This window comes from Gorilla gorilla, chromosome 2 (assembly GCF_029281585.2).
Source record: "Gorilla gorilla gorilla isolate KB3781 chromosome 2, NHGRI_mGorGor1-v2.1_pri, whole genome shotgun sequence".
NCBI classification, from domain to species: Eukaryota; Metazoa; Chordata; class Mammalia; order Primates; family Hominidae; genus Gorilla; species Gorilla gorilla.
In genome coordinates this window covers 131,577,162-131,599,639 of record NC_086017.1, presented here as the reverse complement: position 1 = coordinate 131,599,639, position 22,478 = coordinate 131,577,162, and the positions used below count along the sequence as shown (strand labels likewise).

General features: G+C 38.7%; 1 protein-coding gene across 1 annotated transcript in view; it reads left to right on the top strand.

Moving 5' to 3' along the window:
- The window catches only part of RABL3 (RAB, member of RAS oncogene family like 3), a 55,904-nt gene that overhangs the window by 10,177 nt on the left and 23,249 nt on the right, over positions 1-22,478 (top strand). Inside the window, exon 2 of the mRNA XM_004036145.5 lies at positions 1,736-1,827. Coding sequence (XP_004036193.3) covers positions 1,736-1,827 — 92 coding nt within the window. The remainder of the gene's footprint in view (positions 1-1,735; positions 1,828-22,478) is intronic.

Here is a 22,478-nt window from a genome sequence, read left to right as displayed (position 1 = left end):
TTCTCCACTGCAAATAAATCAACAGATGGCATCATTTTTTTAAGATGAATAAAAATCCAACATCCAATCAAAAGAAAACAAAGTTAATAAAACCTATAAATAAACACATGTAATAATGTGTTTTAAGTGCTCTGTAGGAAAATGTACAGGGTACAGTGGAGGCCCAGAGAATAGTGGATGCTATGCTTAGTTCTCCCTGTGTGGGTTCAGAAAATACTTTATAACTAGAATGATGCTGAGTCTCCAAAGATTAATTCACCAGGCCAATGGGCGAGGGAAGGGAGAGGATGGGTAGGATATTCCAGACAGAACAAGCTATGGAAGCGGACGCTTATGTTGTTTTATTGTTTTTAAGTATACTGTGTATATAATCACAATAACCACCTGCTCATAGAAAAACTTTTCTTGTGGAATTAAATAAACCTTCATGTTGACAGTAGTCTTAAGGTGATTTTTTTTGTAGACGGGGTCTCGCTCTGTCACCCAGGCTAGGGTACAGCAGTGTGATCATAGCTCACTGCAGCCTCCAACTCCTGAGCTCAAGGGATCATCCTGCTTCAGCCTGCTGAGTAGCTAGGACTACAGACGCAGGCCACCATGCCTGGCTAATTTCTTTAAAATTTATTTTTTGTAGAGATGCAGTCTTGCTATGTTGCCTAGGCTGGTCGCAAACTCCTGGGCTCAAGTGATCCTCCTGCCTCAGCCTCCCAAAGCACTGGGAGTACAGACGTGAGCCACCGTGCCTGGCCCTCATTTGTGCATACTTTCTAGATTGTAAATATAACTTTTTATAATAAAAAATAAACAAACAATAGGTTCCTACGCAGTATGATCAAAGAGATGATCTAAATTTTTGATAGAACTAGTGATTTGTAAAGATACCAACCATGCTTGTCATAATGGAACCCCAAAAATGCCGTTAAATGAATGAGTGACTCCACACATGGATGTAGAGGAAGAGCTCATTCCCTTTCCTCTTCATACAAATCTCTCAATGCTACCCTTAGAATGAATAACTAGATTTCCCTGAGCCCAAGAAATCTAAAAGAAGATCAAATGGTGACTTAAAGGGCCATGATGTAGAAGAGGGAGTAGACCTTTTTTCCAAAAGGTAAGTCTTGGCTAAGTGGTTGGCTGCTTTTTTTAAATCACTATGTGGGACAACTGGAGTGTCTAAATTTAGAATTGTGAAATGGTGAATCCCTCTCACTGACAGTATTCAAGCACAGTCTGGAAGACCCTCTAACAGGATGCCATGGAGGGGACCTCAGCATTGGTGTGCAGGAGAGAGGGATTACTTCTCAGATCTGTTAAGATTCTACAACTCTAAAATAGGCTAAATTGATTAAATCATTCAAAAGGAAAGGGATTCATTAATATGAAATTGACCTGGACCAGTGGTTCTCAAAGTGAGACCCCTGGACCAGTATCAGTATCACTTGGGAACTTGTTAGAAATCTTGGGCTCCAAGACAGACCCGCTAAATCAGAAAATGTGGGGGTGGAGCCCAGCATTCCATGTTTTAACTCACCCTCCGGGTGATTCTGATGCAAATTTGAGAGAACCACTGCCCTCTACCATCTTCATTTTATTCAGTGAAGCTTATATTGTTGGTATGGCATTCTAACAACTATGCTTTACTTAACATTATTCCTGTGTAGTATTAGTCTTACTCTTTCCAAAACAGATTTCAGCATTGTCTCTTACGTGACTAGAGTTCTTGTATCTCTTACAGGTGTTGGGAAATCTTCATTAGTCCATCTCCTATGCCAAAATCAAGTGCTGGGAAATCCATCATGGACTGTGGGCTGCTCAGTGGATGTCAGAGTATGTGTCTTGTATATTTTAGTTTTTCAATAATGTACTAAAGATAACTGCTTCAAATTACATGATCAAATTACAGTACTATGGTCAAGATCAATAGTAATAGCTGGGATTTATTACATTCATACTATGTGCCACGTACTATGCCAGTTGCTTTACATGTCCCTTCTTATTTCACCTTTTTAAAACTGAGATGTGTAGATGCAGAAACTAAGGCAGAGTCAAGATTTGAACAGTTTTTCTGATGCCACAGACTTCAGTTTTAATCACTATGCCATATATCTAGAGTTCACATAGCATCCTCCGTAAATAATTCTGCCTAAGCTTGTGCTATTAAGACTGCCAACTTTCAGCTAGAAATATAATGTAAAGGCAAAAGCTCCTGGAGCTTCATGTCTAAGTCATTTGTTCCATCTTGTGTTTAGGAATTAGGTATAGTTTTAATTAAATTAAATATCTTCCCAGATATCATTGGTCTTTGCTAATGCCAGCTAGTTCTGACAAGTCTCTCATCTGCTGGCACACCTCTCTCCTTTGAGTTAAGACACACATACGGAAGGCAAGGTAGTTGGCTAGATTGATAGTTATTTTCCTTGTGTTCTTTGAAGCTATTGGTCCATAGCTCTGATTTACATTGCTGCTGATTAGAAATCTTCTGTAAGACTAATTATTATTTCTTTTTAATGTAATTTCTTCTTTGGTTGCTTTTAAAATATTTTTTGTGTTTTTTTTAATCTTTGATATTTTGTTGTTTTGCTAACCTATGTCTAGGTGTAGATTTGTTTTTATTCATCCTATTCAGAAGTAGTCATGGTTCTCATCTCTTTATTTTTCAGAATTTTAAGCCATTATCTGTCTTGCCTCATTTCTTCTATCCCTTCCTCTTGACTTTCTATGAGATTTTTGTTCTTCATAACTGTTCATATTTCTCCTTGCTGCCTTCTGGATGTTGTACTCATATCTGCCTTCCAGTTAACTAAGAATCTCTTCAATTATATCTAATCTGCTTTTTAATATATCTATACAGTTTTTCATTCCAAGTACCTATACTTTTTAATTTCTAGATGTTCCTTTTAGTTCTTTTTAAAATGTAAAAATTTTCCAAAATGTCCTGATCCTTCATTATGGTGTCTGCTTTTTATTTTAATAATTTCCAGCATACTTATTTTATGGTTTCTTTTGGATTATTTTATTTTTTTCTGGAGGAGAGGTAGCTATGCTCCTTGCTGTATATGCTACTCTACTTCATGGAAATGTATCTCCTTGTATGGCTTGTAATTCTTTAAGATGATCACATCTTCAACAGGATTTTTTTCCTCTCCCTTTGGAAGTCCTGTATGCTGTATTGTGAAAGTATCCCTATACAGCACCTTTTCGTTTCTGTCATTGCCAAGACCGTAAGGATTTCAATTTCTCAGCTCAGATAATGTAAATCTAGATAATGTAAATTCCCCCAGCATCTGATTGTAGCACAGACCTATAGTTTCCATTTCTTGTGGACCATTTATCTTCTGTCTACCTTCTGTCTGAGGTCCCTGACAGAAAGTTTTTGCCGTTTCCCTGAGCCTATGGACAATGTTTTTCCAACTCTCTCTTTTCACTGACTGGGCAGCTCATCAAAGGTCCAGATTTCAAAAAGGCGTCTATAGTCTAGTCTTCATCACTCACTCACATATACTTTTGCCTTGAATGCTGGAAAACCAGTCTGCTATTCCTGGATGGGCATTAAGACTCCAGGCACCAACCCCTGAAGCTATATCTGAATCTATGTCAGTTCCCACTTCTCACTCTGATTTTAAGTTTTTTCTTCATTTCTAGCATTTGGGGATATTCCTTTCTTTCTCCTAACTTTCTCTTGAGCTAGTCTTCTCTGTCTCTCCTCTCTATACTCTTTCTCTCTGTCTCAAAATATTTTTATAGCATTTCTATAAGTTTGAAGTAGGAGCAGACCTATTTTGTGTCATTTTTTTTCTTTTTTGTTTATTATTATTATACTTTAAGTTTTAGGGTACATGTGCACAATGTGCAGGTTAGTTACATATGTATACATGTGCCATGCTAGTGTGCTGCACCCATTAACTCGTCATTTAGCATTAGGTATATCTCCTAATGCTATTTTGTGTCATTTTAGCCAACCATCTTCCTAAATTCAGTGGCAACTTTATTTAGGTTTGGGAGACCCAATAGCAAGTTCTGGACAAATTTTCCCTTTGGATTTTTCTAGCTCCGATTCTGTGAAAGAGCATGACATATTGAAAAGAAACTTAGATTTAAACACTCACCTCCTGAGTCAATTGCCCTTCGCTTCTGAAAGAGTGACCTTAGACTAATCAGTTTACCTCTTTGAGGCATAGTTATATCATCTGGAAAACAGAGGTCAATAATATGTGCTTTATTGAGTCTACAGGTTTGTAGGAAGGATCAGAGAAGCTTAATAAATGGGAAGTTATGGTCTAGTCCTTTACAATGTGAAGTTGTAATTGAACTTTAGTCCAATTTTCTGCCCCTTCCCTTCCTCCTGCCCTACTCCTTTTCCTATCCCCACCCAGTGCCCATTCTATTCATGTTGTTCACCTTTTGTCTTGGTTTTCTTTCCCACTTGTCTTATTGAATTAGCTAAAACTCCAGTACAATGTTGAATAGAAGTGGCACCAACAAGCATCTTTGTTTCATTCCCATCTCATGGGAAATTTTCAGTATAACACTATTTAGTAAAGTATTTGCTGGAGAATTTTTTATGGGTATATTTGATTAGATTAAAGAAATGTCCTTCTATTCCTATTACAATGAGAGTTTGTATCATGAATGGGTATTCAATTTTACCAGTTGCCTCTTCATGATAATCATGATTTTTCTGATTTATTCCATTACTGTGGTAAATTATGTTGATTAATTTTTTGAATGTTAAACCAACCTTGCAATCCTGTAATAACTCTAACTTGGTCTTGTGCTGCTCTTTTCGTATATCACTAGATTTAATTTGCTAATATTTTTCTTAGACATTTGCATCTAAATTCATTGGAAAGATTGTCCCATCATTTTCTTTTCTTGTAATCTCCTTGTGGGTTTTCTATCAGGCTTATGCTAGCCTTATAAAATAAGTTGGGAAGTATTAATTTCTGTATCTGTTCTCTGAAAGATTTTATTTAAGATTGGTATTTTTTTTTCTTAGATATTTGAAAGAATTCACAGGTGAAACCATCTGGACCTAAGTTTTTCTTTGAGGGAAGTTTTTAAGTAACATTAAAGAAAATAATAAAATAACTATATTCCTTCTTGTGTTAATTTTGGTAGTTTATGTTTTTGAAAGAATTTTATGTAAATTGACACAAAAAAATTTTTTCCGTCTTACTGTTTTTCAATCAGATAATTGAACAATATTCCCTTTTTCATTTCTGGTAGAATGATTTGTGGCTTTTCTCTTACTTTCTTGATCAGTCTTACCAGAGGTCCATCAAAGACCAGTTTCTGCCTTGTTGATTTTCTCTATTGTATGTTTGTTTTGTGCATTGTTAGTTTCTGCTCTTATCTTTATGAACATACTTTCTTTGGGTTTAATTTACTGTCTTCTTTCTAACTTGTTGAAATCAGTAATTGCTTAATTTTTTTCAGACTTTTTTTTAGAGCTCTAAGACTCTAAAATTTCTATCTAAGCACAGCGTTAACTGCATTCCTAAAATTTTTTTCATTATTATTCAGTTCAAACTATTGTCTAGTTTCCATTGCAATTTTTTCTTTGACTCATGGGTTGTGTAGAATATGCTTCTTAATTTCCAAACATTTGACAATGTTTATTATCTTTTAATGATTGATTTCAGTTATCTTTCATTGTGCTTAGAGAACATACACTGTATGCTTTCATCCTTTGAAATTTGTTGAGATTTGCTCCATGTCCAGTTTTTTTTTTAATGTTTTATTTATTTATTTATTTAATTTTTTTTTTTGAGATGGAGTCCCACTCTGTTGCTCCGGCTGGAGTGCAGTGGCACGATCTTGGCTCACTGCAACCTCTGCCTCCCGGGTTCAAGCGATTCTCCTCCCTCAGCCTCCTGAGTAGATGGGATTACAGGCACAACACCACCATGGCCGGCTAATTTTTTTGTACTTTTAATAGAGATGGGGTTTCGCCATGTTGGCTAGGCTGGTCTCGAACTCCTGACCTAAGATACTCTGGCCTGGGATTACAGGCATGAGCCACTGTGCCTGGCCCGACTTTTTTTGTTTTATACAGATGGGGTTGCACCGTGTTGCCCAAGCCTAGTCTCCAACTCCTAGGCTCAAGCAATCCTGCAACCTTGGCCTCCCAAAGTGCTGGGATTAGAGGCGTAAGCCACCATGCCGGGCCCTAAACTCTTCTTTTGAATAAAAGCACAGATAGCAAACAAAGTTAAATTTGAAATAAAGAGTTTTTTTTTTTAACAGAAATCAAAAGGCTTATATGTCCTCCGCCCCTTGTTATAAAATGCACCTTACCTTGGGCAAGCAAATTCTACCCATCTTGAAAAAGCAATAGGAAATACTGCTAGTCTCTTCTCTATGAGACAGAAAAACTTTTACCCAGAGGTGTTGAGTAGGCCAGACATGGTGGCTCACGCCTGTAATTCCACTGCTTTGGGAGGCCAGGTGGGAGGATCACCCGAGCCCAAGTTAAAGACCAGCCTGGGCAACATGGTGAGACCCCCGCCTCCGTAAAAAAATGTTAAAATTTTTTTTAATTTAGTTTTTTTCTTTAATTTTTTTATTATACTTTAAGTTTTAGGGTACATGTGCACAATGTGCACGTTTGTTACATATGTATACATGTGCCATGTTGGTGTGCTGCACCCATTAACTCGTAATTTAAAATTAGGTATATCTCCTAATGCTATCACTCCCTGCTCCCTCCACCCCACAACAGGCCCCAGTGTGTGATGTTCGCCTTCCTGTGTCCATGTGTTCTCATTGTTCAATTCCCACCTATGAGTGAGAACATGCGGTGTTTGGTTTTTTGTCCTTGCGATAGTTTGCTCAGAATGATGGTTTCCAGCTTCATCCATGTCCCTACAAAGGACATGAACTCATCATTTTTTATGGCTACATAGTATTCCATGGTGTATATGTGCCACATTTTCTTAATCCAGTCTACCATTGATGGACATTTGGATTGGTTCCAAGTCTTTGCTATTGTGAATAGTGCTGCGGTAAACATACGTGTGCATGTGTCTTTATAGCAACATGATTTATAATCCTTTGGGTATATACCCAGTAATGGGATGGCTGGGTCAAATGGTATTTCTAGTTCTAGATCCCTGAGGAATCGCCACACTGACTTCCACAATGGTTGAACTAGTTTACAGTTCCACCAACAGTGTAGAAGTGTTCCTATTTCTTCACATCCTCTCCAGCACCTGTTGTTTCCTGACTTTTTAATGATTGCCATTCTAACTGGAGTGAAATGGTATCTCAATGTGATTTTGATTTGCATTTCTCTGATGGCCAGTGATGATGAGCATTTTTTCATGTGTCTTTTGGCTGCATAAATGTCTTCTTTTGAGAAGTGTCTGTTCATATCCTTCACCCACTTGTTGATGGGGTTGTTTGTTTTCTTCTTGTAAATTTGTTGGAGTTCATTGTAGATTCTGGATGTTAGCCCTTTGTCAGATGAGTAGATTGCAAACATTTTCTCCCATTCTGTAGGTTGCCTGTTCACTCTGATGGTAGTTTCTTTTGCTGTGCAGAAGCTCTTTAGTTTAATTAGATCCCATTTGTCAATTTTGGCTTTTGTTGCCATTGCCTTTGGTGTTTTAGACATGAAGTCCTTGCCCATGCCTATGTCCTGAATAGTATTGCCTAGGTTTTCTTCTAGGGTTTTTATGGTTTTAGATCTGACATTTAAGTCTTCAATCCATCTTGAATTAATTTTTGTATAAGGTGTAAGGAAGGGATCCAGTTTCAGCTTTCTACATATGGCTAGCCAGTTTTCCCAGCACCATTTATTAATTAGGGAATCCTCTCCCCATTTCTTGTTTTTGTCAGATTTGTCAAAGATCAGATGTTGTAGATATGTGGCTTTATTTCTGAGGGCTCTGTTCTGTTCCATTGGCGTATATCTCTGTTTTGGTACCAGTACCATGCTGTTTTGGTTACTGTAGCCTTATAGTATAGTTTGAAGTCAGGTAGCATGATGCCTCCAGCTTTGTCCTTTTGGCATAGGATTGACTTGGCAATGAGGGCTCTTTTTTGGTTCCATATGAACTTTAAAGTAGTTTTTTCCAATTCTGTGAAGAAAGTCATTGGTAGCTTGATGGGGATGGCATTGAATCTATAAATTACCTTGGGCAATATGGCCATTTTCATGATATTGATTCTTCCTACCCATGAGCATGGAATGTTCTTCCATTTGTTTGTGTCCTCTTTCACTTCATTGAGCAGTGGTTTGTAATTCTCCTTGAAGAGGTCCTTCACATCCCTTGTAAGTTGGATTCCTAGGTATTTTATTCTCTTTGAAGCAATTGTGAATGGGAGTTCACTGATGATTTGGCTCTCTTTTTGTCTGTTATTGGTGTATAAGAATGCTTGTGATTTTTGCACATTGATTTTGTATCCTGAGACTTTGCTGAAGTAGCTTATCAGCTTAAGGAGATTTTGGGCTGAGACAATGGGGTTTTCTAGATATACAGTCATGTCATCTGCAAACAGGGTCAATTTGACTTCCTCTTTTCCTAATTGAATACCCTTTATTTTCTCCTCCTGCTTGATTGCCCTGGCCAGAACTTCCAACACTATGTTGAATAGGAGTGGTGAGAGAGGGCATCCCTGTCTTGTGCCAGTTTTCAAAGGGAATGCTTCCAGTTTTTGCCCATTCAGTGTGATATTGGCTGTGGGTTTGTCATAGATAGCTCTTATTATTTTGAGATATGTCCCATCAATACCTAATTTATTGAGAGTTTTTAGCATGAAGGGTTGTTGAATTTTGTCAAAGGCCTTTTCTGCATCTATTGAGATAATCATGTGGTTTTTGTCATTGGTTCTGTTTATATGCTGGATTACGTTTATTGATTTGTGTATGTTGAACCAGCCTTCCATCCCAGGGATGAAGCCCACTTGATCATGGTGGATAAGCTTTTTGATGTGCTGCTGGATTCGGTTTGCCAGTATTTTATTGAGGATTTTTGCATTGATGTTCATGAGGGATATTGGTCTAAAATTCTCTTTTTTTGTTGTGTCTCTGCCAGGCTTTGGTATCAGGATGATGCTGGCCTCATAAAATGAGTTAGGGAGGATTCCCTCTTTTTCTATTGATTGGAATAGTTTCAGAAGGAGTGGTACCAGCTCCTCCTTGTACCTCTGGTGGAATTTGGCTGTGAATCCATCTGGTCCTGGACTTATTTTGCTTGGTAAGCTATTAATTGTTGCCCCAATTTCCTAGCCTGTTATTGGTCTATTCAGAGATTCAACTTCTTCCTGGTTTAGTCTTGGGAGGGTGTATGTGTCCAGGAATTTATCCATTTCTTCTAGGTTTTTTAGTTTATTTGCGTAGAGGTGTTTTTAGTATTCTCCGATGGTAGTTTGTATTTCTGTGGAATCGGTGGTGATATCCCCTTTATCATTTTTTATTGCATCTATTTGATTCTTCTGTCTTTTCTTCTTTATTAGTGTTGCTAGCGGTCTATCAATTTTGTTGATCTTTTCAAAAAACCAGCTCCTGGATTCATTGATTTTTTGAAAGTTTTTTTGTATCTTTATTTCCTTCAGTTCTGCTCTGATCTTAGTTATTTCTTGCCTTCTGCTAGCTTTTGAATGTGTTTGCTTTTGCTTCTCTAGTTCTTTTAATTGTGATGTTAGGGTGTCAATTTTAGATCTTTCCTGCTTTCTCTTGTGGGCATTTAGTGCTATAAATTTCCCTCTACACACTGCTTTGAATGTGTCCCAGAGATTCTGGTATGTTGTGTCTTTGTTCTTGTTGGTTTCAAAGAACATCTTTATTTCTGCCTTCATTTCGTTATGTACCCAGTAGTCATTCAGGAGCAGGTTGTTCAGTTTCCATGTAGTTGAGCGGTTTTGAGTTTCCATTTCTTTGGCATCTGTGATGCTAGTGTTAGCCAGTTTTGTTGTAAGTGTTAGAAAGAGGACACATAGAGCTAGGAAGCTGATTAGGAAGATGATTATAGTGGCGTGATCATGGAAGGCGATTAGCTCTTCTGTTATAGGGGATGTGGCATCTTGGAGGCCTAGTTGGGCTGCGTGTGCCATTAAGATATACGGAGCTTAACCTGTAACTTAACTTTGACAAAGTTATGAAATAATTTTTCTAATATCTTGTTGAAAAAGTCATAGAGGTTATGAGGTTGGCTTGAAACCAGTTTTAGGGGGTTGGATTCCTTCCTTTTTCGTCTAGGTTTTATGTAGACTGGTTCTTCAAACATATGGTAGGGTGGAGGGCAGCCACATAACCACTCTAAGTTAGTGGAAGGTTGTTCAATTATTAGAACTTTCCATTTTGAAGCAAAGGCCTCTCAGGTTATGAAAATGATTAATATTACTGCTGTTAAGGAGACGAATGAGCCTACAGATGATAAAATATTTCATGTGGTATATGCGTCGGGGTAGTCGGAATAACATCGGGGTATTCCAGGTAGGCTGAGAATGTGCTGTGGGAAGAAGGTTAGATTTACGCCTACGAGTATTTTTCTTAATCCTGAGTTCTAGTTTGATTGCACTGTGGTCTGAGAGACAGTTTGTTATAATTTCTGTTCTTTTACATTTGCTGAGGATTGCTTTGCTTCCAACTGTGTGGTCAGTTTTGGAATAGGTGTGGTGTGGTGCTGAAAAGAATGTATATTCTGTTGATTTGGGGTGGAGAGTTCTGTAGATATCTATTAGGTCCGCTTGGTGCAGAGCTGAGTTCAATTCCTGGATATCCTTGTTAACTTTCTGTCTCGTTGATCTGTCTAATGTTGACAGTGGTGTGTTAAAGTCTCCCATTATTATTGTGTGGGAGTCTAAGTGTCTTTGTAGGTCTCTAAGGACTTGCTTTATGAATCTGGGTGCTCCTGTATTGGGTGCTTATATGTTTAGGATAGTTAGCTGTTCTTGTTGAATTGATCCCTTTACCATTATGTAATGGCCTTCTTTGTCTCTTTTGATCTTTGTTGGTTTAAAGTCTGTTTTATCAGAGACTAGGATTGCAACCCCTGCCTTTTTTTGTTTTCCATTTGCTCGGTAGATCTTCCTCCATCCCTTTATTTTGAGCCTATGTGTGTCTCTGCACATGAGATGGGTTTCCTGAATACAGCACACTGATGGATCTTGACAATTTGCCAGTCTGTGTCTTTTAATTGGAGCATTTAGCCCACTTACATTTAAGGTTAATATTGTTATGTGTGAATTTGATCCTGTCATTATAATGTTAGCTGGTTATTTTGCTCGTTAGTTGATGCAGTTTCTTCCTAGCCTCAATGGTCTTTACGCTTTGGCATGTTTTTGCAGTGGCTGGTACTGGTTGTTCCTTTCCATATTTAGTGCTTCCTTCAGGAGCTCTTTTAGGGCAGGCCTGGTGGTGACAGAATCTCTCAGCATTTGCTTATCTGTAAAGTATTTTATTTCTCCTTCGCTTATGAAGCTTAGTTTGGCTGGATATGAAATTCTGGGTTGAAAATTCTTTTCTTTAAGAATGTTGAATATTGGCCCCCACTCTGTTCTGGCTTTTAGAGTTTCTGCCAAGAGATCAGCTGTTAGTCTGATGTGCTTCCCTTTGTGGGTAACCTGACTTTTGTCTCTGGCTGCCCTTAACATTTTTTCCTTCATTTCAACTTTGGTGAATCTGACAATTATGTGTCTTGGAGTTGCTCTTCTCGAGGAGTATCTTTGTGGCGTTCTCTGTATTTCCTGAATTTGAATGTTGGCCTGCCTTGCTAGATTGGGGAAGTTCTCCTGGATAATATCCTGCAGAGTGTTTTCCAACTTGGTTCCATTCTCCCTGTCACTTTCAGGTACACCAGTCAGACGTAGATTTGGTCTTTTCACGTAGTCCCATATTTCTTGGAGGCTTTGTTCCTTTCTTTTTATTCTTTTTTCTCTAAAATTCTCTTCTCGCTTCATTTCATTCATTTGATCTTCCATCACTGATACCCTTTCTTCCAATTGATTGAGTCGACTACTGAGGCTTGTGCATTTGTCACGTAGTTCTCATGCCGTGGTTTTCAGCTCCATCAGGTCCTTTAAGGACTTGTCTGTGTTGGTTATTCTAGTTAGCCATTTGTCTAATCTTTTTCCAAGGTTTTTAACTTCTTTGCCTTGGGTTTGAACTTCCTCCTTTAGCTCTGAGTAGTTTGATCGTCTGAAGCCTTCTTCTCTCAGATCATCAAAGTCATTCTCCGTCCAGCTTTGTTCCATTGTCGGTGATGAGCTGCATTCCTTTGGAGGAGGAGAGGCACTCTAATTTTCAGAATTTTCAGCTTTTCTGCTCTGTTTTTTCCCCATCTTTGTGGTTTTATCTACCTTTGGTCTTTGATGATGGTGACATACAGATGGGGTTTTGGTGGGGATGTCCTTTCTGTTTGTTAGTTTTCCTTCTTACAGTCAGAACCCTCAGCTGCAGATCTGTTGGAGTTTGCTGGAGGTCCACTCCAGACCCTGTTTGCCTGGGTATCACCAGCGGAGGCTATAGAATGGCGGATATTGGTGAACAGCAAATGTTGCTGTCTGATCGTTCCTCTGGAAGTTTTGTCTCAGAGGAGTACCTGGCCATGTGAGGTGTCAGTCTGCCCCTACTGGGGGGTGTCTCTCAGTTAGGCTACTCGGGGGTCAGGGACCCACTTGAGGAGGCAGTCTGTCCATTCTCAGATCTCAAGCTGCATGCTGGGAGAACCACTACTCTCTTCAAAGCTGTCAGACAGGGACATTTAAGTCTGCAGAGGTTTCTGGCTATGCCTTGCCCCCAGAGGTGGAGTCTACAGAGGCAGGCAGGCCTCCCTGAGCTGCGGTGGGCTCCACCCAGTTCGAGCTTCCTGGCTGCTTTGTTTACCTACTCAAGCCTTGGCAATGGTGGGCGCCCCTCCCCCAGCCTGGCTGCTGCCTTGCAGTTTGCTCTCAGACTGCTGTGCTAGCAATGAGCAAGGCTTGGTGGGCGTAGGACCCTTTGAGCCAGGAGCGAGATACAATCTTCTGGTGTGCCTTTTGCTAAGACCATTGGAAAAGCGCAGTATTAGGGTGATAGTGACCCGATTTTCCAGGTGCCATCTGTCACCGCTTCCCTTGGCTAGGAAGGGGAATTCCCTGACCCCTTGCGCTTCCCAGGTGAGGCGATGCCTCTCCCTGCTTCGACTCACACTCGGTGCGCTGTACCCACTGTCCTGCACCCACTGTCTGGCACTCCCCAGTGAGATGAACCCAGTACCTCAGTTGGAAATGCAGGAATCATTTGTCTTCTGTGTCGCTCACGCTGGGAGCTGTAGACTGGAGCTGTTCCTATTCGGCCATCCTGGCTCCACCCTCCCCACGTCCAGTTTTATGGTCAATTTTGATAAAAATTTCATATGCACTTGAAAACAAAGTATATTTTGTAATTGTTGGGTGCAGTGTTCTAAATATGTGTTAATCATTTGTTAAATCTTCTCCATCTCTGTTGGGTGGGTTTCTTTGGTCTGTTTTTTTCATCAATTGCTAAGGAATAAGTATTATAATCTCCAACTATAAGTGTGAATTTGTCTATTCCTCATTTTAATCCTGTCCATTTTTCATTTATATACTTTGAGATTATATTACTAGGTGAGTACTAATTTATGATTGTTTGAACTTCCTAAAGGATTTAACGTTTTGTTATTTTAATATGTCCCTCCCTATATCTGATAATACATTGTACCTCGAAGACTATTTTGTCTGATATCAAAATAGTTAAAGCCAACTTATTTTTAGTTAGTGTTTGTGTGGTTTACCTTATTTACATATTTCAACTTTCATCTTTCTGTGTCCTAATGTCTATGGGATGTCTCTTATAAGTAAGATATAGCTAAATTTTGTTTTGATGACCAGTCTGACAGTCTTAGTATTTTTATTTGATTCTTGGGCCTTGCCCCCAGATATTCTGACTCAGAGTTATGACTGGTGCCCAAGCATCTGCATTTTAAGAAGCATCTTGATGATTCTCTTATAGGTGAATAATGCCTTGAGAAATACTGGGTAAGGAGTGCAATCAGATTGCCAAGTGGATATCAAAGTGTTTAATGACAGGACTTATAGAGCAGAGGGATAAGACTAAGAATGAGATGCTAATAGGAAGCTAGTACATATTAACGATAAGACAAGGAGGGAGGGGAGTATAGCTGATGGTCCAGAGCATCTAAAGAAGGCAGATTTTTAATATAAGGGTAGAGGAGTAATGCACTAGAAGTAGCTCTGGAGTGTTAGCAAGGCATTTCCTATTTTCTGAACTCCAAGGTAATTAGAATATTGAAAAGTGAACAGCATCTATCTGAGAGGACATAAGGAGAAGTTGTGTTTTCAAGGCAGAGGTGGAGATTTGTTAATAGAATGAGATTGAGGATAGGGTGTAGTGGAATTTTGTAACCATGGAGTAAGATTCCAGGAGAAAAGTGGAAATATTTGGAGAAGAAAACAATTAGGAGTTTAATGATGGGTAGAGGAAGCAAAAGCAGTCTGGGAATAAGAATATGAGAGAGCAATTAAGGACCCAATATGTATAGTAACAGAGGATAACTGGGATATAAATGTCTTGAGTGTAGCTGGTGGCAAAGTTTCCAAAAGAAACTTTATCTCAGTAGTCCCCTGTATGTGAGAGTGGAGACTTGATTTTGTCTGCAAGGAATGCTTTTGTGCAAAGTCCCAGAGAGCAGGCCAACATGAGATTACTAGTTAGTTCTCAAGACACTGACCAAGTTTTAGAAGTAATAGCAGTAATTCCGTTTAGAAACTTCTGCTTTGGGGCCGGGTGCGGTGGGTCACGCCTGTAATCCCAGCACGTTGGGAGGCCAAGGTCGGTGGATCACGTGAGGTCAGGAGTTCGAGACCAGCCTGGTCAACATTGTGAAACCCCGTCTCTACTAAAAATGCAAAAATTAGCTGGGCGTGGTGGCACACACCTGTAATCCTAGCTACTCGGGAGGCTGAGGTAGAAGAATGGCTTGAACCTGGGATGCGGAGGTTGCAGTGAGCTGAGATCAGGCCACTGCACTCCAGCCTGGGCAACAGAGCGAGACTGTGTCTCAAAAACAAAACAAAACAAAAAGACAAATGTCATATAATTACGTTACTGGGTTTACTGGAATGAGTGTGGCACTAATTGGTTCCTTTAAAGACAGTCTTACCTGAATTGTGTTATTGTGGAAGAATGGGACATGGGCTGAAAATGACTTGCTTTACTGTTCATTGTATCTTAAGCCAGTTGACTTCTGTCTTGTTTTTTTTTTTTTTTTTTTTTTCGAGATGGAGTTTTGTTCTTGTTGCCCAGGCCAGAGTGCAGTGGCACAATTTTGTCTCACTACAACCTCCACCTCCCAGGTTCAAGCGATTCTCCTGCCTCAGCCTCCTGAGTAGCTGGGATTACAGGCACCCACCACCACGCCCGGCTAAATTTTTTTGTATTTTGAGTAGAGACTGGGTTTCACAATGTTGGCCAGGCTGGTCTCAAACTCCTGACCTCAGGTGACCCACCCACCTAGGCCTCCCAACGTGCTGGGATTACAGGAGTGAGCCACCATGCCTGGCCATGTCTTCCATTTTTGAGAAGAATGCACTGCGTGAGTGATAACATAAGTAAAAGGCATTTTTAAATGATAACCTTAAGTTATCATGGACATGTAAATCACTTTGACTGTTGTTATAATAAAGTGAACAGTTCTTTTCTATAGAAAGAATAACTAAAGCTTATAAAGCCTTTACCTAAATAACTTGGGAGAACACTGTTACCTGTAGTAGCTTTTATATTGCAGTTATAGTTTTTGTTTTAGTGAAACCTGTGAGAAGGGATCTCCAGAATTAGTGTAGATTGATGAATACACACTTTTCAAAACTCTTAGAAACAGTAGCCTCTTTTTTTTTCTTTTTTTTTTAATTTTATTATCATTATACTTTAAGTTTTAGGGTACATGTGCACAACGTGCAGGTTTGTTACATATGTATACATGTGCCATGTTGGTGTGCTGCACCCAACAGTTGCCTCTTTTACTTCAAATCTATTAAGAGCCAACCAAAAATAGAGATGATAGCAGTGATGATGTAATTGTTTAATCTTAAGTACCAGGTGAAGCTAATGAGTTTAATGTATGTACTCAGTAATTATTAACATTTTGGATTTACTGTTTAGTACAGAGGTGTTCATAACTGAACTGAAAAGGAAGAAAAGTTTAATTTTGTGGTATTCTTCATTCATTCCTGTCTTTAACTTCGCTGTCCCAAGTCTAATGGGAGTAAATATAAATACATGGCTACTCTTAATTATGAAAACAAGACTTAATGAATTTAGAATTTAGTCTTTTCACAAACTATAAATAAGGAAATTGATTTGTCATTTCTAGTTCACTTTAATGGTAATTTAACTCTCTAATTTACACATTGCATACAATTGATATTTATTGAATTCCTCTTTGGACAGCATAACAATGTATAGACACTGGGGAGAAATTAGAGGAATAGTCTCTATCTTCACTAAGCATATGAGGTGGGACACTTTTTATTGCTTACTTTGGCTAGGCATCCATTTACATACTAATTCATTTAATTCTCACAACAACCCTATGAGGCAGGTACTGTTAGTGTCCCTATTCATTTAGCGTGGAAGCAATTGAAGCACAGAGGCACTACATGACTTGTCCTGGATCATATAGTTAGTAAGTTATGGAACTGGGATTCAAACCCAGGCAGTCTGCTTCAAGAACCTGTGCTCCCGATCACTACTCTGTACTGCCTCTTGTTCCAGAACAGTATTAAGAAAAAAAAAAATTCTGATACTATTCAATATAGTAGCCAATAGCCTCATGTGGCAATTTAAATTTAAATTTAAATTGACTAAAATTAAAAATCTAGCTCCTCAGTTAAACAAGCCACATTTCAATTGCTAAGTAGTCACGTGTTGCTAATGGTTACCGTATTGGACATTTCGTTCTTTCTTTTTTTATTTATTATTATTATTATTATTTTGAAAAAGAGTCTCATTCTGTTGCCCAAGCTGGAGTGCAGTGGCACCATATCGGCTCACTGCAACCTCTGCCTCCCAGGATCAAGAATTCTTGTGCCTCAGCCTCCTGAGTAGCTGAGATTACAGGCGCGTGCCACCATGCCTGGCTAATTGTTGTATTTTTAGTAGAGACAGGGTTTCGCCATGTTGGCCAGGCTGGTCTCAAACTCCTGGCCTCAAGTGATCTGCCTGCCTCAGACTCCAAATGTGCTGGGATTATAGGCATGAGCCACCACACCTGGTCTGTATTGGACATTTCTATGGCTGTAGAAAATTCCATGGGACAGCACTGATATAGAAAATAAGTGTTTTAGTAGTTCAAGAAAGTAAGTGTAAAATTATCCTAGGCACTAATGATTGAATGGGTGGCTTAAGTAAGTGGCTAGATGGACTGTCCCCAAGAAGAGGGCCATATTATAGGTGAAAAAGAAGGAAACAATAGTAAGTTCAGTTCTGGACATGGTGAAAGGAGGTATCTGTGAGCTAGCCACCTGGAGCTGTCCTGGAAATGAAATGCTGAAGCTCAAAAGACAATTCTGAGTCGGAATCATATTTATAGAAATAATCCCGAACCACTAGAACTGATGCAATTTCTAAAAGAGAAAATTTAGAAAAAGGTTGGGGTATATTTAGAGAGTTGATGGGAAAAGAGGGGTCAGAGAAAGACTGATTAAAGAAATAAGAGGATAGCCAAAATGAACGACAAGAACAAAGAGAGATGAGAATTTCATGAAAGAGGGATTGATTTTTAGTATGAAACAGTAGCAATATGAGGACTGAGACAGGAAAAAAAATACTGGATATGTTGATGATAAAGTCTCTGCTGACCTTTGAAAGTGCAATGGAATATTTGTGGCAGAAACCAAATTATATGACTGGCAGAGAGGAAATAGAGACAGAGGTTTAACTCAATTTTTCACGAAGTTTAGACGTTAAATAAAAGAGTGAATGGGTACAGAATGGCAGGGAAAGTGAAGGGCTTTTTTTTAATTAGAAAAATATAAGCTTGACTGAAGGCAAAAGAGCAGTAACTGGAAGTGAAGAGACAGCAGTAACCTTTACACTATTCATTTGTTCATTTGTTCCTTCAATACGTATGTTACATACCTCCTTGGTATCAGACACTGTGCAAGGAACTGGAAGTATAGCAGTGAATGAGATAAATTAATTTCTGCTCCTGTGGTATATTCTCCTAGTATCTCTTTTTCACCCTTCTCTCTTTGTTACCAACTCCCTCCTAAGACCTCCTACCTCCCTTCCTCTCTTTAATAATGATTCTGCAGGTACAAATACTAAGCCAAACTTATTAGCATCTACAATATACACTGTTCTTTCTTGATGTGTATCATTTTTTTTCTAAATGTGTTTCTGCATTTTAAAAGTTACAAACAATGGGCCAGGCGCGGTGGCTCACGCCTGTAATCCCAGCACTTTGGGAGGCCAAGGCAGGCGGATCACAAGGTCAGGAGTTTGAGACCAGCCTGGCCAATATGGTGAAACCCCATTTCTACTAAAAAAATACAAAAATTAGCCAGACTTCGTGACATGTGCCTGTAATCCCAGCCACTTGGGAGGCTGAGGCAGGAGAATCGCTGAACCCAGGGAGGCGGAGGTTGCAGTGAGCTGAAATCATGCCACTGCACTCCAGCCTGGGTGACAGAGTGAGACTCCGTCTCAAAAAAAAAAAAAAAAAAGTTACAGACAATGAATGAACTCTTCAAATGAAACAAAACCTTATGTACGTAGGTCTTGATTTTGTTTTCAAGAAAAAGTCAAAAGCTGAATAAATGAGAAGGTCCAAAGTGGCAGCATCGTTGAGGAGTACTGTTCCTTTTTCCATTTGATGATCAGCTGTACTGTTGCTTCCTTTATTGTTGAGAAAATCCTTTATTGTATAGCTGTAAGGTCTGTAATGACTTTAAGTATCAGATCCTTGATGACCTGCTTTAAATATAAAACACACTTCTTATAGTTTGGCATTACCTCCCATCATGTTGGGTTCTCAGTATAGCACCAAAGTACTACTTACTGTGTCAAGAGCAATACTTGTTATAATGTCAAGCTTTCCCTTGGAAATTACTCACACATGTGAAAGATGTAACATCATAACTACAAGCTGTAAGCTACTGATTTAAAATTGTTCGGATTCATTCCATGTGAATTGGGTTAAACTTAGCCAGTATTAAGTTGGAAAGGAAAGAGGACACCTTATCTTCTGATTTTAAAAGGAAACAGGAAAGGATTTGACTAGGAAAGGTAATTTGTGGTAGAGAAGAGTTTAGATGAGTGAGTCAGTCTGGCTTGGGAGTATGCATAGCCTGAAAGGTGCTGGCTAACAGGTTTGGTACAATGCAAGGCTAAGAGGGTATGCTGCCTAGAAATGTACATTGGATGATGGCTATTCTCAGAGGAGTTATAGTCCTTTAGAGGAGGCAACATTAGGTACTTGAAATAATTTAGAGAAAAAAAATGGTGTACTGCAGTGGTTGCCAAACTTAATCATGTATCAGAATCACCTAGGGAACTTTAAAAAAGAAAATACAGACTCTTGAGCCCCATCCCAGAAGCTTCAAGGACAGTCCAGGAATCTGTATTTTTTAACAAACTTCCTATTGGCTTTGATTTAGTTTGCTCTTGGAACTGTACTGGAGAAACACTGGAATTCGGTAAATAATAAACTGAACATGATAAAAACCTGGAGGATGAGTTATCCTAAATTTATTCGTGTATTTAATAAACATGTCTAAGCATCTAATATATGCTAGATATTATGCTATTTTCTAGGGCTAAAGGATAAATAATACATGGTCTGTGCCCTTACACTCAGAGTCTAGAAGAAGAGATATCAGTAGATAAATAAGGCAGTGTGCTTAGTGAAATGATAGAGGTGTGTAGGATGCTATGGAAGCAAATAGGAGGAGTACCAAACCTGCTCTGGTTGATTTGGGCCCAGAAGGAAGGTAGGATCAGAAAGACTTAACTGAAGTGGCTGAGCTTTTTCATAACAGATAACTTACTCTTTATAAGACCTCATACTGCTTTTTCTCATTGTTTTGCTTAGAAATCTTGGTAAAACATATGTTTTTTCTGCTTAGTTTAACTCTTTTATTGCTAACTTGACATGATCACATATTATAAGTTATTTTTGCCATGTAACAAAATAGTGATGCCTTCTATTGTAGTATGCAGAATTAATTTCCATTATCCCAAATGGTCCTCAACTGCTGTGACTGTGCTATTCTCATTTTTCTGTCATACTGTCTTTGATGTCAGTCTGATAATTGTCTTTTTAATGTCAATGTGGCTGTTTATAGAGTAGCATATTTATTTAAATTTTTCCTTGGCCAAAAGGATTTGGACAAAAAAATTGTGAATAAGTAAAAGTGTAAAGCATTAAGTTGAATGTAGTATGTGAGTTTTAGTGCATTTTATGACATCTATTTTAACTACTGAGCTATCTTGTTTTTTTAATTATTATGTCAAAGCCAGTAGATACTTTAGAAATCACATAATACAATTCTTTCATTTTATAGGCAAAGAAACTGAGGCTCCAAGATACCAGGGACGATCAATGGCAATCAAGGAGTAGAACCTAGGCCTCCTGATACTGTAATAATCCCATTCTATAAAAGCAGCAGTTCTTAACGAGGGGATTACAGCAGAATCGTTTGGAGAATTGTTCAAAATACACATGCCTAGTATTTAATCCCAAAGGTCCTGATTCAGTAAGATTGGCATGTATATTTCTTAAAAAAAAAAAATTAATTCTTGGAAAATGCCGATGTGTACTCATGAACCAGCATACTTTAATCTGCTTGCCATAGATCATAATTTGTTTCTGAATAGTTATACAGTACAGGCAATAAATGCCTATAGAGCCTAGACATGAGAAAAAGAGAGTCTTTGGAGATAACTGTGAGCGAGAAAGTCATTGAGGGTTTTGAGCAAAAGAGCGTATGATATAACTTGCATTTTTAAAGGATCACTCTAGCTACTGTATGGAAAACAAACAGGGAGGTTGGGGGATGCCTCTAGTAGGGAGATCAGTCAGAGACCATTATATCAATTCAGGCAAGGAGATAGAGACTTTGACCTGGGTGGTAATAGTGGAGATAGGGAGAAATGAACAGATTTTCGACATATTTTTTTAAAGTCAAAGCAGCAGAACTTGTTGGCAAATGCAATAATGCAATATGAAAGGAGTCAAGGATCAGTCTTAAGTTTTTGGCCCAAGTAACTGGAAGAATAAAATTGCTTTTTAGATGAAATTGCCACAAGAATGAGTATTGATAGAAAAGAAAAGAGACTGAAGAACTAAACCTTGAGACACATTAGCAATTAGAAATCAGAGAGATAAGAAGGACCCAAATGGAAGCTGAAAAGCACTAGCCAATGAGATAGGAAGAAAACTAGAAGAGTGTGATATCCCAGAAGCCAGGTGAAAAATGTTGCAAGACACAAGGTGGATCAAATGGTGGAGTAAAATGAAAACTGTTAATTGACGATTGGAGTTAACAATGTGGAGGTCATTGGTGACCTTGACAAGGAATAGTTCATTGGGGTCATTAGGGCATAAGTTCGATAGAAATGAGTTCAAAAGAGAATGTGAAGAAAAGGATTACCGCTAAGAATAGACAACTCTTTGGAGGACTTTTGCTGTGAAAAGGAAAAGGAAACTGGCATGGTAGCTGGAAGAGGACTTGAGGTCAAGAGAAGGATTTTTTTTAGATGAGGAAAATTATGCCATGTTTGTATGCTGAGAATTGAATTGTGTGGTGAGGATTATCCAGCTGAGAAGGAAAATTTGATGGTATAAGGGAGAGTCGGGAGAACTGGTAGAATTACATCTTTAAGCAAGAAAGTGGGGATGGGATCTCATGCACAGAAGGAGGATTTAGCCTTAGGGACATAGGCAGCCTAAGAAAACAGCAAGAAGGAAAGCAGATTATGTGGGCACAGATGGAGAGAGGCGGATAAATACAGGAAGAACAGGTTGTAGAAGTTCCTTTCTAATTGCTTCTGCACTAGGAAGCAAAGTTAGTTGTAACTGAGGATGGGGAAGAGATATTAGAAGTTTATAAAGAGGAAAAAGTATGAAATAGTTATCTGGAAGAGGAAAATGGTAAATTAACTGTGGAATTGATTGAAGGACAGCTCCAAAGGGTACACTTAAATTTAGAAAGAATCCATTCATCTTGAATGCGTATTTTTCCGAGCTCCACATTCGGTTGCTGGGTTGTAGACATGAAAGAGGGTAAAAGGTGGATATAACCAAGAGTGGAATTTTGTCAGATGAATACAATGTGAGAGAGGGGCAAAGCAGTGACTGTATGATGGATCATGAAATTTATGCTTAGTTAGGAGGGAGGTGAGGCTTCGGAAGTGGAACAGAGAGCTGTGAAAGATGTTAAGATTAATTAACTATAAGGTCCTCTGGAGTAAAAATTATTAAAGTATTAAAGAGAGTAAGCTTAAAAGATAA